Genomic DNA, 18,067 nt, shown 5'->3' on the forward strand with positions numbered 1-18,067 from the left:
TGGAGTCGTGTTTTACCTGAGCAAAGGATGTAAATCATTCCCGAGCTCAAAGGCAGCTTGTGTTTACATTGGAGAAGGTCATAGTTCATTCACAATTTTATTGTGGAGACAGTGGTATGTGTTGGTTAAGTTAATGTAGTATGAGACAATATAAATACAGTTAGTAGTCATTCTTTCCTTGGTTCCTAAAAGTATATCCCGCCACTTAAAAATATGTTTTTATATTTTGTGATTGAACCTGGAGAATTAAAGGGATCCGTAAGTGGGTGGGGGGTTGGGCTGCTAGTAGTACTGTTGGTGGCCCACTTATATCTCCGCCCTCCAATGTTCCAGCTCCCATGAGGGCGGCTCTTTAAATTGCCCCAAAACTCCTCCTGGCTGGCGCCTTTTTCCTTTATCTGTAGGAGACAAGACGAGCACGTGCGCTATTTATAGGACGTCGTTGGAGTAAACTTCTCATCCTGCTGGTAATTTTTATTATTTTATTATTTAAAAATAAAAAAATTTTTAAAAAAAAGTATATATATTGACCCGCTCTCATTTTAATTCATAACTGTTTTTAAAGCGGCATGAGCTGGGATTTTAAAGGGGCGGGCTGTGTGTTGTCTGACGAGTAAAAGCTGTAGCCTATAGATCAGAGCGAGGCTTTTTAACCGGGTACAACCAGCTAGGCTTAAAGGAAACATTTCGTCTTAAATAGAGCAGAGGTTGCTACCGAGCGATAAAGGTGAGTGCACAAGAAAAGGACGTCGAAAGGCAAGCTAAAGTTTGCAAGCTACAACCGCCTAAATGCATTTTTACAGAGAGGCATCTCTGGCGAGAGGACGCTGCATGCTTTAGATGTGAAGCCGTCTTTTGTTGCTCCGGCCCGGGCTCTGGTTCCCGCAAATGAGCTCTGCTTGCATTTTCTATAGCACTCAGAAAAATGGGTGCCGCCATGCAGGCTAGGGCTTTACCCTGCAAATCCAGACGAGCACACACTAGCCATTGTGTGTATGTGCATGTGTGTCGGCGGCGGAGGAGGAGGGGGGGGATATCTCTTCGTCGCCCCGGCGTGCAGACATGCTGCGAGTGTCATGCGCAGGCCCGATTGTTGGCTACAACAACTACAGCAAACGGGCCTCTAAACATGGTCGTGGAGGCAGGGGAGCGCCGGGTTCAGTAGTATTTTGCAGGTTTGCTCGGCCTCCGATCGCTTACTGAGTCCCGGCTGTACCCTGCAAGCCAGTTTGATCCCAATCCAGTGTTTGTGTGGCACCGTCGTCTGTGTAATGGAGCACGGTTGTGACAGAAATAGACCTGGAAATAAGCGCGGATTAATTGAGTTAAACGCGTTACCGGTGTGTGGGTAGGCCGCCCCCTTTTTTTTTCTCCTTTTTTTTTGTTTGCTGTTGCGGTCACTGAGTTTAATAGCCCGTGTATTTTTCTGTGTGTGAACTCGACGCCTCCCCTTGCTGCAAGAGTGACCGGTGTGATTTATGTCTTTGGGTCTGAAAAGCTACGCAAACATGAGCGACAAGGGGACAGTCTCACCGAAAGAGAAGGAAGCCACAGAGAAGAGAGGGCGTGGAAGACCCCGTAAGCAGCCGCAGGTAAAAACCTCTGACGTAAGTAGTCCCATTCTGTTCTTCTATTTATTGGAGAAAGTGTGCTGTTGTATTTTTTATTATTATTGTATCCCAGAAATTACAATAAGGATGTATTTAATATTATTAAAAAGATGGGAGCAGATTTTTTTTTAAACCCTTTAACTCAGGTCTGCTGCAGCTGATGCTCAGGTAGATATTATTGCAGCTGAGCTTCTCATGCATATCCCTCAATGAAATTAAGACTCCTGAAATGGCTGCAGCATGCCCTTGTGACCATTTGCCCCTTCCTTATCAGTGTAAGGGAAGAACAACAAACTTGCCACATGTCTCACTGGTTTGTAAGCAACCTGTAACCTAAAGCCTTTAAACCAGATTTAACCCCCTACGACCCACCTCTGCTCCCCATGTAATGGATGACATAGCAGAGTCGAAGCGCACAGTGGCTCATATACCTGTCACTCAGCCTGCTGTGTTTTTACTATTGAATTGCTCTGTTGCTATGAGCTGCGGTTGTAAACACAGCAGAAATGCAACAGGAGGCGCGTCAGCCATGACGAAGCTTACAACCACACATGAATAAGATAACTCACCTCGAGCTGAATGTACCTTGCTTTTTTGCATGTGACGGTAATCCCCTAAGTGCTTACTGTTGCATATTTCCCTTAATGACACATCTGTTATTTGTGAACTTGTATCTGCTGGACCATGGCAACCTTTTTAGCATTTAATGCACATAAGTTGCACTGTCTTTACCTCAGAGAGCTTTGTTTTGTTTTTTTGTATGTCTATATTTTGATTTGAAAACCTTGATCTTGCAATATAAGCCAGATTTTTAAGAGCTTATGTTCCTAAAATATTGTCCAGATGTTTTATACTACCCTAACTTTGTCTTGATTGTGATTGCCAGGAACCAAGTGGGTCCCCTACTCCAAAGAGGCCCAGAGGACGGCCGAAGGGCAGCAAAAACAAGACAACCGGCAAGGGCAAAGTAAGTCAATGCAGTCTGCAGACGTGTTTTCACATAGTGACAGATAGTGAGTTCAGCAGCAACGAGCACACATCCTGATCCGGAATAGCTGCAATTCCAAGATGGGCAGTCGGCGTTAGTGTGGCATTTGTTGTAAATTTGTTTCTTGCAAGTGCTTTGTCTTTTTCTCCAAACCCCGGATTCCTTTTGGTTGATGAACATTTTAACGGTAGCTAACCACCTCCTTGTAAAAGGATGTCCTGCTGTTACTTGAGATATATTTGTTGGCTGTAATCTGGCTGCTTCCCCCTCGTGGTGTCAGAAATAGCTTGGCTAGGGTTCCCCATTGTAAAGACCTTGGTTTACTGCCTCACACTTTCTTTTTCTTTTTTTCTTGTTGGTGATGCTCACCCTCTACTTCCTGTCCTCCAGCTTCCTGCAGCTTGTCATGCAAAGTGTGGTGCAGGTGCAGAGGCCGCAAGACTGTTTCCAAGCTGACACTAAGCACCCCTCCGCCCCCACCCAGCACACAGCCCTAGTTCTTCTCTGCCTGTCGTTACCATAGCAACAACTGATTTTTCTCCCCCGCCCCAACCCTCCGGTTCTCCCTGCGCTCGGTCTTCACTGCTATGTATGGGAAAGGCGGAGGGAGAGGAAGTCGCGCATACATGTTTTGATATAGGTTTAGCAGCGAGGGCCGAGCTGCAGAGGGTTTGTGTCTCCGCTCAGTTTCACCAGCTGTCTCTGAGCCTCAGACCAGGTGGCCAGCGAACTGGAGTGCCCTGTGTGCAGTTCCTGTCGGCCTTCCAGATAATAGCCAATGAACCCAATGCCCCCTTTCCATCTGTGTCATTTTAGAGGCCTTACCGCCATCTACAGGCAGCTAGATGCAGAGCTCTAGGAAATATTGTTTACACCATTGCTTTTTGTCCCCCCCCCCCAAAACAAAAACAAAAAAAAACTCAGAAGTTTTAGCAGATCAGCAGGTCAGTGACCTTGAGGATCACAACAAAATGTTAGAGCCCACTTGGAGCTCTCTTGACCTTTTTCCGTTTTCTCTCACAGAAGGCAACGGCAGCCCCATCTGCAGGGGGAAAACGCAGGGGAAGACCTAAGAAGGAGGTAAGATCCCATGGACAAACAAGTGTTCACATCAGTTAAGCTGTTCCTCTCCCAATTGAATTATGCTCGGTATGAGTGCCTGCAGGGTGAAATTGCATTTTCCTAATTCCCTTGCCTGCCTTGTTCCTTGGTCTTTTTTTTTTTTTTCTTTTTTTTTTTTTACTCATTGGCTATTTTGGGGTCTTGTGTTCATTCAGAGTTGCATGGTCAACCACTCTTTATTGAGTAGTTTTAAAATGGCAAATGTCTTTAAAGGTTTTCTGTTTTTTTTTTTTTGTTTGTTTTTTAACCAGATGTTGACAGCAGGATATTTACTTTTAGGAGCTTCAAAATGAGTCGCCCAACTACATACAGCCGGTCAAAGCAGCATGTTTTAATCTAGGAGAAACTGCGGTCTTGTAGTAACATTGTGTCATGTGCATGAGTGGTTAGGGCGTACTCGTCTGAATTGCATTAGTCACAGAAAGGAATGACCCACAGTTACCCTCCTAACTAGGCTCCTCATTTTTATGAATGGACATCTTGGGCAGCAGTAAGTGTGAGCAGGAAAGGCAAGAGGGCAAAAAGCAGGATGCCTCATTGTGACTCACTGCTGTGTGTATGAATCATTTTTCACTACAGATGGCTCACTCTTCCCTTGGGTGTTCTTCATGCCACAGTGGTTTATCAGAGATTTTATAATAACATTTAGTCTCTTTCTTGTTGGTGCTTGGGGGTTATTAAAGTAAAAACAGTCGCGTTGAGGCATGAATCACAGGCAGCTATTGTCGTTGAACACTGATGGTGCTTTGGGCATTTTCCTTGTGGGTGTGGTCAAGGCATAACTTAACAGCCCCCCTTCCTTTTTTTGTTTTTTTTCCTCCCCTGCAGGAAAAGGAAGAAAAAGCATCCCAGGAATCATCTGAGGAGGAAGAGGAGGAGGACCAGTAATTCACAACGCATGCTACCTCACTCAACATACTGACTTACTGTTAACCAGAACTGGGCTGTATCTCCAATGCCAGTGCCACCACATGACCACTGTTCACGACAAAGCCCCCTTTTGCCAAAGGAGGGTTAACACAGTACATATATCATGCAACAGCACTGGATAGAACGATGGACTTGCTCAAGCATAGATCTAAGAATTACATGAAAGGTAACAGCCCGTTTCTCTACATGTCATGTTATTACAAGTCTTTTATACTGGACAAAAAGGTGTTCTCCAAGGAGCCTGGACATTTCCTCCATTTTTCTCTTTTTTTTATTTTTATTTTTTCCTCTCCCCTAAAGGTGGTTTGTAGGATGTTTTCTCTGCTTAATGTTACTTATTTGTTGTACCCGCATCTGAGATGGTAGGGCATATAGATTTTTCTCCGTGTTTTGTACTGGACAAAGGTGAATTTTACCTATACTTTTTTTTCTTTTTCTTTTTTTTTTTTTTTTCAAAAGTTTTTCTTTTTTGGTTTTGAGTGTTTGTGTGAAGTGGTTAACCTATCCTTTGCATTGTATTCTAGATGGAGTTGAGCTTCAGCATTTAGGATGAGAATAGGTAACTGATGGTAGAAGTATCTTTTCCTAATCTGCATAACTGACTTCACCCACCCGATTAGAGGAGAACCATCTTTTGCCCTCTTCCTGTAGGACAGTTTAGATTTTAGTGATGCTTCTCAGACTTCCTTCTCAGTTCACTGCGTATAGTGGAGAGATGTAAAAGTGTATCATTAGACTCGATCTGACTTACTGTTTTGTTTTTGTTCCTTTGGGTTACATACATTTTAAAACACGTGTGCTGCTTTTCATGTTATAATAAAACTCTTTCGTATGTGTTTTTTAAGGTTGGCAGAGTTCTAGGCTTAAAGTCATCAGTGTCGTTTCTTCAGGGAGCTTTTACAAATGCTGTTACATTGGCGTCTTTGTCCTCACATGGTCCTCAGTTTTCCAAGCCCTCACTCTCAATCACTTATAAGGCAAACTGCAATTGATCGGACAAGGAGTTTGATTGTAACACAGGATAGTTGGTGGCACTACTATCCAACAGGGCTGTATTATTATTTTATTTTTATTATTTTTCCCTCATTCCATCTAGATCTCACTGCTTCGCCTAGCTTGGTCCTCCTCTCATCACTTAGTATGGTAATAATAAAAAGAAACTTTTTCCTTAGTCCTTTGAAGATGTGTGTTGTATGCCGTCTGCTATGGTTAAAGAAAACTTTTGTGTATTTCTAAGTGTCAGGGAACCCACAGTCACAGTCCACTTAACTGGGTTTTTCCACACACCTAAGCTGCTACAACCTCAGTTACGAAACCCGGAAAACTGCAAACAGGCAAGACAATGCCTGGAATTTCATACCTCACTCAAACGGCTTATTTTACCATTTATTGCAACTGGGTTTTTTTTGTTTTGTTTTTTAAATGTAACCTCTGGCATGAGTTGACAATGTTTGTATATTTTATTTTTCCTCTCCTGACTGTAATGAGAGATCCAAGGGGTCGAGTATGTGATTGTGTGACAACACAAACACTTCTTGGCTCATTCATAACCGGAGCTGGCAGACAGGTTTTTGGTTTGTTTTTTTTGTAAATGTGTGAAGCAAGTCAGGGAGACCTGTCAGCTTGACGACTGTGTTCGCTGACTGTGGTAGATTAGCAAGTGTGTTTTTACCCTTTTAAGAAAAAAACTTCTGGTGCACTGAAATGTTAGTTCAGATTTTCATGGACAAATGTTTGTGATGGACTGGGCGCTTTTTCCATGTTCCGTTGGCCACCGTGTGTCTACCACTGCCACACGTAGCCATCCTCACCGTACTCGTACAACGGTCATTTCATGTCCTCTATCAACTTCCTAGTCTCGATATCATGTCATTTTACATAGTAACGTCAGTCATCCGTTGATTTATATACTGTAAACTCAATAGGATGGATCATTCTTTTTAATGTACACGTATATAAATGTACAATGTCTATATTTCTATGGTGCCCTACAACAATTTGTATCAGAAAATGGTCAATAAAGAGAATTTTCTTTGTCACTTGTTCATATTATTGCACTCTGCTGTGCAGCTCATGCAGGCTACAATGATGCATTGCAACTATGTACAAAAGTAAATTATATTTCCAGCGTTTCAACTACCTTACCAAGTCTCTTGAACCAATGGATGTACAGTCTGAAAAGAGAAAGATTGTAACAATGTTCCCAAAATTACATTTGCATCAGTCCATCTCCTCAAACATCACCTGAATGCACAGCCTTTCATGCAAAGTTTACCAGAGGGGTGTACTACATGTTAGGAATAAGCAATCGCACTGAGAGTGCACCACTGCTTGATAACGTCTAGAGCTGCTGGGCTCATAGGGACCAATCACATGATGAAACGCCTCTTATGTGAGCACTCGCAGAAGCTGAAGCAGAAAACCTGCCTGAACAGTTGAAAGACACCATTACCCATTTTATCTGACAGGGGGTTTAGGTTTTGTCAAGAAAGCGTTGCAATGTTGAACTTCATAGTTGAACCCCTCTGGTGTGTCACCTGTGCAAATCTCCTAAGTCAACAGTGGATACAATTTTAAAGATGAATGGCTCATTTCATAAAATTCTTCACAAAAGATGAAAAACTAGATAATGCATAGAATAGAAACACAATTAGGCTGATACTTAAGCACCTCTGGGTATAATAACTAGTTGGCCATCCCAAGTTTGCAGAGCTGGGTTCTCAAAGTTTAGGGAGCCAATGTAAGTGGACTACCCAGGAAAAATCCACACTTTAAAGTGCCTGTTCAGCAAATAGTGGTTCATGTTGGCATTTGCTTTATTGTGTGTGTGTGTGTTTTTCTGGGCTTTAACAATTACTGAGGTGTCTATTTGTCAGTGTTAATAAGATTCATTCATCTATGACAACTACAGCTAAATGTGTTGCAATTTAATAGAAATGCTCCCACATCTTTTTGTGCACCGCTATGACAGACCACCAAACGGTAAGCCAAACTTTGAGAACCACAGCTGTAGAGGGTCAGGGTGGGGCTGGAGCCCAACCCACAGGTAGGGCACTCCCTGGACAGGTGGAAGCAAGGACTAGCGCTGAGACAACCAGCAGCAGTCACACCCAGAGCCAGCCCTGGAGTGTGGATTTTCTTCTGACACTGTGGATAAAGCACAGTGGGAAAACAAATGCCACACAGAAAGGTTTAAACCCAGAACTTTCTTGCTTGTTATGCACCACCATGCCGCCCACACTTTTAGATGTCATAACTGATAACATGACATGTTTGAGCATTACATGCTCAGTACAATACATTAGCTGTTGGACTGAGTAATGCTTCCCCCATCTGAGGGCAGTTAAACAGTTCAATTGTTCTTAGTTTACATTCACAAATGCAAGGCAAAAAAGGAACGGGGGAGGTTATGACTTGTAAAGAAAAAAAAGAGCAAGACTTCCTGAGTGCTTAAAACAGTCAGACTTATGGCATTCATCTGAACAGATTCTTCAGCTGGAGGCAAATTTGTTGGTGCCATGCCTTGTAGACAGGACATATTTTGAGAGCTAGTCAGAGCTCATTTTAGGGATGAGAGTTTGGTGTTATTTACTTCCACTATCTGGCTTTTCATGCCATTGATAAGAGTCACAGGATTTGGCTAAACCACAAAAAGACGTGACGCTCCAGGCAGGACTTAGATTCTTTAAGCAAAGTAAAACTAAAGCGAGCTGTTCAATCATTTCACTGAAAATGAAACTGAAATCAAATTTAGCAGCTTGATCTTAGCTGCTAATTTTATTTTTCAGCAATATGAGGTTTTCTGAGAGTTTTGCAACAATGTAACTGTTGAACGCTACACTAGTCATTTTATCAGAGGATGATTTGTTTTTCTAATGCATTGCACACAACTCGTTTAAAATCACCAGCGCAGGCAATGATCACAATTCCTCTCGCAGCAGGACTGCTGATTTTTAAAGGGTACAGCACATTCATGCCACGAAGAGCACAGCTAGTACGAATGCTCACTGCAACCCACAGGAACATAACAGCTTGCCACACATCGCCCACAACAACATAGCAAATGTAAACAACAGATTAAAAATCTACAGGTAGCTGTACCTTTGAAACTTTGAGTCATGTCACTGAATTTTTCAATAAAAACAGGTTTAAATAAATAATTTCAAATAAATAATCTTAAGGTACTGAGACTGTTAGGCACACAGGATCGGCATCAGAAGTTCAACGTCAAAGTGTACATAAAAGAGAACAGGAAAATGCTCATCGTCACCGATGTGCTCAGAGACGACAGTAAAAGGAAGCAAATAAAAGCTAAGAAGTATTGTACACGATTGTTTGTACATCACGATAAAAATTACTGATCTCTGTGGTTGCAGGTTTGTCGTCACACCCCACAGTGCTCAATGTCAGGGTTTACCAACATCATGCATTGACGTCTTTGGTCAGAAGAGGGTGTTGCTGTTGATAACTTGACGCCCAACTTTGTACAATCTAAAGGAAAAAATAAAAAAAAGAGAGAGAAAAGCATACAGCTTAATAAAGTTATTTGAAAGAGCAAAAACATTTACTCAAGTGTGAAATCTCTTCTCATGAGAGGACCTGAAAACCTGCTTCGAACTAAACAATACTTTCGCACTCAAACCAAATTATACCAAGCTATGATGATTTGACAGTAGTCTCAGTTTCATATAACGAGATTATAAAATTCCTGCATGTCAAACTTCCACAGCAGAGGTAAACCAAGCTCGATTCATGCAGTAAAAGCCCGATGTCTTTCCGAAACCGCACAACCGTGGAATATCTTCCATAACAGGACTTTCAGGGTTAACTGAAATTTAATTTGCTCTCGCTGTATTGGATTAAAGACAACAAGGACACATTTATCACTAAAACGCAGGCAGACAAAACCTGAACTTTTTCCATGGCTACTTATCATTAGGAGTATGTGACTTTTTTTTTTGGTAATTTGGGCAAACTGACCCATTAAGGGCTTTTTCAAGCACTGCTCACATTTGTCCCTTTCCCATCTATACAACCCCACCTTGACTTGACAAATAAGAAGTAAAACTTTTTGACAAACTTTTTGGACAAAGTGAACATCGCCATCTAGTGAGCCTCAGGATTCAGTACACGACTCGGCTCAAAATAAAGTGCTTTTTACTGGCAGACTGAGAAAAATGAGAAGGATTGTCATTTTATTTTCTGAAAAATAAGCTGATGTTAAAATTCTGTGTTGGGAAAAGACATGCATACTTGTCAAGGGAAAAAAAAGACTATAAAATGATTTTTCAGATATTACTAAACCAGAAAGGCAGATTGTTTCATTTATATGGAGCAGATTTCAGGTCAGATATTAATAACTATGAGTCATTTGACGACCATATTCCCATAAAATTACAACTGGCTAAACTCGTTCTACTACTAATACTATCATCCTTTCTACTCTACTTCTATCTATAACTGAATGCAATAGAGGAACTGACCAATCAGTAGAGGAACTGGTGCACGCTAAAGAAAATTTCACAACCAATATAATTAGACAGTATACCAAACAGTATTAAGAGAATGTTTTCACTCTGCCTTTCTTAGAAAACGTGGTTGTGCAACTTTTAAACATGCTTGGCACAAGAATCCATGTCTTCCAATGGGAGCAATACTGAAAGAGTCACATAAAAACGACAAGCTTTACCACTTGCACTTCCAAGTAAAGAATCCAAAACTGTAAAAACTGATGTGCCTTACCCTTGTGTCCTCTTCTTTCCACAACATTTCTTGTTCGGCTTCATTAATCTCCTCTGAAGGATCGTACGTGTACACTGGTAATAGCTGATGACGCAGTCTGTCAACTCTGAGGGACCAAGAAAAAAAACATTGATTCAGTGAAGGTATAAAGGTAAAAAAAAGAAAAAACAAGAAAAAAAAAAACTGTTCAATGATGTTGATGGATAAATTTTAATCCTACCTCCTTTTCCTGCGAATATACATTATCTGAAATGGACAAAATGAAAGATGTTACATCCGCTGTGTGTACGCTTGGATCTCAATTCACACTTGACTTTTAAGTTAGTAAGATGTAGGACTGCTTCATAACACAATGGCTCAACTTGACATAGATCATCCTATGCCATGTGTTCAAACCACTTACCACAGCGGCAATTATCCCAGCAAAGGTTATGAGGAAAAATGGCACCAGCACATAGCTGACAGCCACATTCCCATCTATGGTGGCAGGGGACTGAGTAGTACTGTTCATTGTAAATGTTAAGCGATAAGGGGACACAGGGGGCTGCTTGTGCAAGGCCTTTACGAGCAGCAGACACCCTCCCTGTTGCAGTCACTGTGCAGCGGATCACTCCTCAAGCTGCCCCCTTGTTGTTTCTGCCTCATCCTCGTCGCTCATGTGACTTCCACATGGTATCACTGACCTCCCTAATCAGCTACAAATCTGAGGACACGGGGAAAGGAAAGAATTTGCACGGTTAGCCAAAGAAACTGTGAGTTCATACAATGGCAGATGAGTTACTTGGTTGGAAAAACAAAAAAAACATGCAGTAAACTCGTTGTGGTAAATGAAATAGACGTTTCAAACACTCAGTGGGCCAATTACACACAACATAAACACTGAATGTCTTGTTAGCAAGCCACTATTCCCCTGCTCAGTATTCTGTGCGTTTGCCAAAGTGCCAATTAACTAAGGCAGGCAGTGTTCCCTGTTCTAGTAAATCAGGCTAAAATATAATTTAACACTCGTTTAATTAACTTCCCGCTTCTATGGAGCTGTTAGAGACCCAGCCGAAGGTACCTACCGTTAGCTGCACCGTTACACTATAGGCTGTACAGCGATACAAACGAGACTAGGCTGATTTCTTACACGCCAAAGCTATATTTTTTTAAAATTCTGACATAATCGAATAAACCGTACTCACTGTGTGTTGTGCATAGCCTCTCTTTTCAGTTAATGCTGTGTTGTGCTTAGCAGAAGCTTCACTTCCGCTAGCCGCAGCAGGTCCAGGCAGGCAGAATCCTTCACAATAAAAGCGTATTGATGACGTCAGAAATCACGTCTCAAAAATGTTCCTCATTATCAGCTTTTTTAAAATCCGTTTTTTGTTTTGTTTTTTAAAATTTATTTCGTTTTTTTTTTTCCTTCTTGGTAGAGTGTCAGCTAGTTGCTGGAAACATTCCTCATAGAGTTTGGTTCACATAGATGATATGAATCTCTGGTTCAACCACATCCCAAAGCTGCTCTATTGGATTGAGATCTGATGACTGTGGAGGCCATTTGAGTGCACTGAACTCACTGTCATGTTCAAGAAACCAGTTTAAGATAAAATTAGCCTTGTGCCATCATGTGTTTTCCTGCTGGAACTAGGCATCTGAAGTTAGGTACGCTGTCCACTTAAAAGGATGGACGTGTTAGGCAACAGTAGTCACTTATGCAGTATATCACCCACAAGACTGCTTTAATTCTTTTAAGTCATTTTACACCAAATTTAGATCCAACCACTTGAATGTCAAAGCTGATACTGAGACTCATCAGGACCAAACAACAATTGTTTTATTCTTCCAATTTTGTGAGCCTTGGTTTCCTTTTCTTAGCTGACAGAACTGGCACCTACTGTGGTCTTCTGTTCAGTTAGTCAGAGATGCTCTTTTGTATGCCCTGGCTGTAAAAAGCAGTTATTTGAGTGGTTCTCCTCTGACCTCTGGCATCAACAAGAAATTATTGCCTGTGCAAGATTGCTATTGTTTTGCCAGTGAGTACTGCAGGATGTAAGTGATTTTTGTTTTTTACTTTAAAGCTTGTAACCGTTTTAAAACTGTGCACTCATATGGACTCTCCTCATGAGCAAGAGGAGAGGCAAGATGGCTGTATTACTTCTATCCATCCATCCATTCTCTTCCACTTATCCTTATCAGGGTCATGGGGGGCAGGAACATATCCAAGCTACCACAGGACTAGAGTCAGGGTGCACCCTGGACAGATCGCCAGTCTGTTGCAACACAGTATTAGTATTAGCACTATATTACTTAATGAGCCATTATGCTCCACACATAATATATATGTGTGGCAGTAAGCTAATTATAAAACTATAGCTGCATAAAATGAGTGAAACCTTTCAAATTTAGTAGATGAAGTCTTATCATTCTTCATTCTAGACCACTAAAGCTGGTTTAAGAAATGGATTTATCTACATCAGTGTTACCTTACACTGATTACTAATGAGTGATATGATACATTTTGTGTGCAGGGATATTATATATTAGCTTTGTGTACTTTTGTGTAACATTTCATATTGCGTAACGGGAAGTGCCTTTTCTTTGACCCTCGCCTGTGGGATTAGTGGCAGTACCGCAGTAAATTATCTTATGCAATGATACTGCTCTGTTTGGTGGCTTCTCCTCTTTACATGTCCTTCTCAGCAGGCTGACACATTGTGAAGCCTTGGTGCATTTAAAGATGCATACGATTAAGCAGTGCCCTATAAATAATGTTGTTCAAATATACTCAGTGTTTCCCCTCAGAGTCAGAATGATGCACAAACAAGAAGGAAGGAAGCCCATAAAGCATCACCTACACTAGCAGCTGTAAGCCTTGGTGTCTGCACTGTGATTCGTCCTGTGCTCTGAGGCTGCAGTTTCATTGTTTACAGAGGATAAATATACACTTTCATGTTTACATTTAGACAACCATGACACATGACACAAGCCAGTGCAATACTGACTGCTGTCTGCCTATATTCCACGAAGGTCTGATATGCAGTCTTAAACATGTTACTCATACAGGCACGTTTGATTGTAGAATTGTTGATGGGCTTTATATGGCACCCTGTAATGAATGAACAGGCTAGGATTTCATTTGGGATAATCCTCTTCTTAAAGCATTTCCTTCATCAGCTTTTCACAGGCATTCCAATCAGCAGCCTCTGTGGAGCTTTCTTGATCAGCTTCATTTTGAGGAAAAAACAAGGATTCAAGTGACATCATTTAAAATAACAAGCACTAAGTAAGTAAGTAGCTTTCTGGCAAGCTAACATATTTGACAGCCTCTTGTTTTCTCTCCCTAATAGGGAAAAATGACAGTACCTCATCTATGGCTCAATACCTTTTTCACACTAGAACTCCATTGGTTTCTAAAAGAGAACAGAATCTACGGAGGTATCTGTTTATCAGATTTAATTCTGTAATATTTCGAATAACTTTGGATAAATGTTTGATTTGTGTTAAAGCAGTAAAGTAAAAGAGATTGTGCTATGATGCGATATGATGAATATATCCTGTGTAATAAGGAGGTACTTTTGCGGTAATATGGTGAATCCCTGAATGTCCTTAAAAGCTTTAAATGTACCCTCATTCAGTCAAGGGTAAACACTGAGCACTTCCTAAATAAATTATGCATTTGATTTCAAAAGCACAACAATTCTAAATTGGGAATTTCATCTGTACCTCTATTTAACATTGCCATGTTTGCTGCTTTATTACCTGGAGAAACTTTGGACTGGTCTAAATCAAAATCCACAAACTTATCAGTGTTTTTAAAGATAATGTGCATCATATAGATTAACTATTATTTATCATTTAACAGTTTCTACAATTATTATTACAATTAAATAGAACCTCAAAATGAAAAACAACAAATAAATTTAACACATTACATCATGTCATTCTTTAGGCCAAAATGCAGAAGCTGTGTGGGGAAGAATTTTGGCCCATTCTTCTTTGAAACATTGCTTCATTTCATTGATGTTTTCAGGCATTTGTTTATGCACAGCTCTATTGAGATTCTGCCACAGCATTTCAGTCGGGTTGAGATCTGGACTTTGACTGGACCATTGCACCTTGACTCTTTTTTTCTTTTTCAGCAGATTTCCTTTTCAGCTTGGGATCATTGTCCTCTTACATGACCCATATGAGGCCAAACTTTAGCTATCAGACAGTTAGCTTCACATTTAACTCTAGAATATTTTGGTAAACATAGGAGTTCATGTTTTCTGAGTACAAAAACAGCCCAAATCATCACCCCTCCACTGCTGTGCTTGACAGTTGGTACAATATGTTGTTAATATTCAGCTTTTTGCCAATTATGGCACAATGCATTATGGCCAAACATCTCCACTTTGGCTTCGTCTGTTAAAAGGATGCTGTGCCAGAAGTCTTGTGGTTTGTTCAAATACAACAAAACGAAGCTGTGCTGACTTGAAACTGTTCAGTTTTTTCCTCTTGTTTCTCACTGTACAATGATGGACTTCAGATGTTTCCAAATGGCCTCATGACCCTGTCCAAACGGAAATGCATCAACAATTGTTTCTTTAAGAATATTGGTGTTATCTTTCCTCATTGGTGTTGTGTTGAAAACACCTGAACACTTCTTTTTTTCATAGGAATACTCACACATGCCGAGGATCAGTTAATCAAGTGCATCTGGTGTGACCTGGATGCTTTTTGACCTCTTAATTTCCATGGAAACAGTGAGAGTCTACGTAGCTTTTGTGTTATGCGTTATGTGTTATAGCTTTATAAATAAATAAATTATATCTCTATATATCTATATGCAGATAGATAGATAGATAGATAGATAGATAGATAGATAGATAGATAGATAGATAGATAGATAGATAGATAGATAGATAGATAGATAGATAGATAGATAGATAGATAAAAGGCCTGGAGTTGATTTGAGGTGTGGTGCTGTCATTTGGTAAATTTTGCTGTGGATAGACAACATGTGGTCAAAGGAGCTCTCCGTGCAGGTGAAACAAACCATCTTTAAGTTCCGTAAACAGAAAAAAGTCAACCAAGAAATTGCTACAATATTTGGAGTGGCAAAATCTGCAGTTTGGTACATCCTGAGAAAGAAAGATAGTACTGGTGAAATCAGCAACACAAAAAAAACCTGGACGTCCATGGAAGACAACAGTGGTGGATGATCACAGAATCATTTCCATGGTGAAGAGAAACCCTTCACAACACCCAGCCAAGCAAACAACACTCTCCAGGAGGTACACGTATCGATTTCCAAGTCTACCATAAAAAGAAAACTGCATGAAAGTAAATACAGAGGGTTCATTGCAAGATCCAAGCCACTCATAGGCCTCAAGAATAGAAAAAAAAAAGCAAAAAAGCAAAACAACAACAACGAACATCTAAATAAAAAGCCAAGCACAGTTCTGAAAAAAACATTCTTTGAACAGACAAAAAACAAAATCAACCTCTACCAGAATAATGGAGAAGATATGGAACAGCTCATGATCCAAAGCATACCACATCATCTGTAAAACACGGTGGAGGCAGTGTGATGGCTTGTGTGCATGGCTTCCACTGGCACTGGGACACTGGTGTTTATTGATGATGTGACACAGGACAGAAGCAGCCTCTCACACTGTCCTTCAAGCATGTATATCATGTTGTTACAAATTTTGCACTGTCAGTAAATTGCCACTAGATGTCAGTAAGTAAATATGATTTAAGAAAATGGCGAATGGAGGGTGCACTGTTAATGTGTTGTGTAGGCTACGATTTAAGGTTTGGCATCAAACATTGCAGCTTTTGAGCCTTTTTATTTCACTGTTCAGACTCTGATCATTAAAACTAGGGCAGGAGCATGTGAGTGGAGTGATGAAATAGACAGTCTGTACTAGCTGCAATTTAATTACATCCTCAGTATGAAATCATTTCTCATTAGAGTCAGAACAAACAGCATCCGATTAATCTGCATGAAGGTGTTTGCTTCTCCGGCCACATCATCTCCATTGAAGCAAAGGGATTGTCTCTTCACCCTGTTTGGTTTTGGATATCTTGAGGGAATTTTGCTACACCCAGCCTTGAAAAGAATAGTACGACAAACAAGCAAAGAAAAGAAAGTTAACAAATAGATCCTTGATTCAACAGAGATTTTTGCTGATATCTAATTGTTGTGTTTCCATTTGTTTCTGTAAGAAACTGGTCAGTTAGTTTCATCTGTTACACTCTTGTCCATAAGAGGCTGAAGGCAGCTGGTGCCGTGTCTCATGGAATCCATTAACTCAGAGTGCAGTTGTAATGGAAAGAGTCTGCACTGTGAGGATGTAATGGATTGTGAGAGAGTAATGGTTATATATACAGGACCTCAAATAATTAACAAAACAAAAACAAGGAAGTTCTTCAGGTAATGATTGATTGAAACTTTTTGTTTGTAATTTTTATTTGTGATTGTCACTAATGATGAACCAGCTTAAGTATTTTCCTAGTAGACTTCACCACATTCTCTAAAAAAGGTGTCCAATATTACCTGTCTGTGGATCAGTCACTGGTTTTCATTACTATATTTACTATGACTTTGGTCATTTTGTTATCATATGACGTCATTAAGGAAACAGTGTTTTGTTTTGGGAATTTTTTTGTGTGTGTGTGCACTCATATAAATCAGCAGGTGAATAGATTTTTCTTGTGTACTTGAAACAGTGGATGAGTCAGTGGGCTTGTCAGGAAGCCAAAGCACAAAAACACTCCATCCCCCTCCCTTGCAGCGTAGTGCAACGTGGGCGTGGTTTAAATGGAAGGCGGTGATGCCATGTCATACCACGTGCTTTCCCTATTGGTTGGGAAATGGAAGTTACATTTGGGGGGGTCTCCTCATTTCTTAAAAGCTTATAATTTATAAATGTGATATTATGCGTATTAGAATTACTTACTACTGGCTAATAATTCCATAGGTAATGGTTTAATTCTGATTTTAAAAATGAAATAATAAAAATATATCAATAAAAATGATTCGAGGGTGTATATCTAGTGTAAATTCTCGTAAGCCCACGTGGCCAGTGTTGGGAGATGGAATTTAAAAGCCGTCTTTTCCATCTTACATTTTCTCATTCGTTTCCCTTCTGTCTATTCCTGTCGTCCATTGAAAGGAAAAGCTGGGCCATCCCCCTCGACGCATGCCTGTGCTGTGGAGCTCCCCCTTGCTGCGTGCATCGTGATCTCGTGGATGCAGCGTCTTGCAGAGAACGCAGGGTCACCTTCTGTCACTGCAAGGGGAAATACTGAATAACTTGCAGTAGAGGCTATCGGGCAGTAGTGCACCTCAGCGGCAGCAGCAGGAGCAGCATCTCTGGTAAGTCAGTTGGTGTGTTTTGCGCTCTGTTGATGCCACATTGCTGCACTCGAAAGAGAAGCTGAGCATCCTTTTCGCGAAGGGCGACGCAGAGATAAAGGAGTCTCGCATCCTCTCCTGTCATCTGGATTAACTCTGATCCCCCTTCTGCTGCGACACTTGCCAAGTATTACAGATTCAGTAACAAATTTTTAGCTATGCATGCGTCATGTTACACGATGTGCCGTTGTTTGGGAACACCAAGGGTGAAGATGACCATCTTGCATCACCTAGAATTACTATTGCACGCGTTACCCACAAGCGAAACTGTATCATAGAGTCGTATAT

The 18,067-nt window shown here is 40.8% G+C and overlaps 3 protein-coding genes across 6 annotated transcripts in view; 2 read left to right on the plus strand and 1 right to left on the minus strand.

Annotated features, from left to right (window-relative positions):
- Positions 1-366: 366 nt before the first annotated feature.
- Positions 367-6,689, plus strand: hmga1a (high mobility group AT-hook 1a). 3 transcript variants are annotated; one of them, XM_085443380.1, is made up of 5 exons: positions 367-467; positions 1,499-1,592; positions 2,497-2,577; positions 3,622-3,678; positions 4,549-6,689. In XM_085443380.1, exons 2-5 carry the CDS (start codon positions 1,509-1,511, stop codon positions 4,606-4,608), a joined length of 282 nt encoding a protein of 93 aa, XP_085299506.1. In that variant the 5' UTR covers positions 367-467; positions 1,499-1,508; the 3' UTR covers positions 4,609-6,689. The 3 variants fall into 3 exon arrangements, with proteins under 3 accessions (XP_085299506.1, XP_085299504.1, XP_085299505.1); XM_085443378.1 differs by having other exon boundaries at positions 371-467; positions 1,499-1,607; XM_085443379.1 differs by lacking the exon at positions 367-467 and adding an exon at positions 555-727 and having other exon boundaries at positions 1,499-1,607.
- Positions 6,573-11,708, minus strand: smim29 (small integral membrane protein 29). Its single transcript, XM_085443377.1, has 5 exons — positions 11,577-11,708; positions 10,796-11,095; positions 10,613-10,638; positions 10,393-10,498; positions 6,573-9,141 (listed from the first exon to the last, which is right to left on the minus strand). Exons 2-5 carry the CDS (start codon positions 10,901-10,903, stop codon positions 9,073-9,075), a joined length of 309 nt encoding a protein of 102 aa, XP_085299503.1. The 5' UTR covers positions 10,904-11,095; positions 11,577-11,708; the 3' UTR covers positions 6,573-9,072.
- A 5,784-nt stretch (positions 11,709-17,492) lies between these two features.
- Positions 17,493-18,067, plus strand: part of pacsin1a (protein kinase C and casein kinase substrate in neurons 1a) — a 34,544-nt gene continuing 33,969 nt past the window's right edge. The window contains exon 1 of one of the 2 annotated variants that reach the window (XM_085443230.1): positions 17,493-17,740. The gene's annotated coding sequence lies outside the window, so the exon portion shown is untranslated. Of the gene's footprint in view, positions 17,741-17,777; positions 17,907-18,067 lie in introns of those variants that run through there. The other variant, XM_085443232.1, reaches the window with a different exon arrangement.

This window comes from Copadichromis virginalis, linkage group LG20 (assembly GCF_057382275.1).
Source record: "Copadichromis virginalis isolate Kocher_CV1m ecotype Utaka linkage group LG20, C_Virginalis_male_GT1.1, whole genome shotgun sequence".
Taxonomy (NCBI): Eukaryota; Metazoa; Chordata; class Actinopteri; order Cichliformes; family Cichlidae; genus Copadichromis; species Copadichromis virginalis.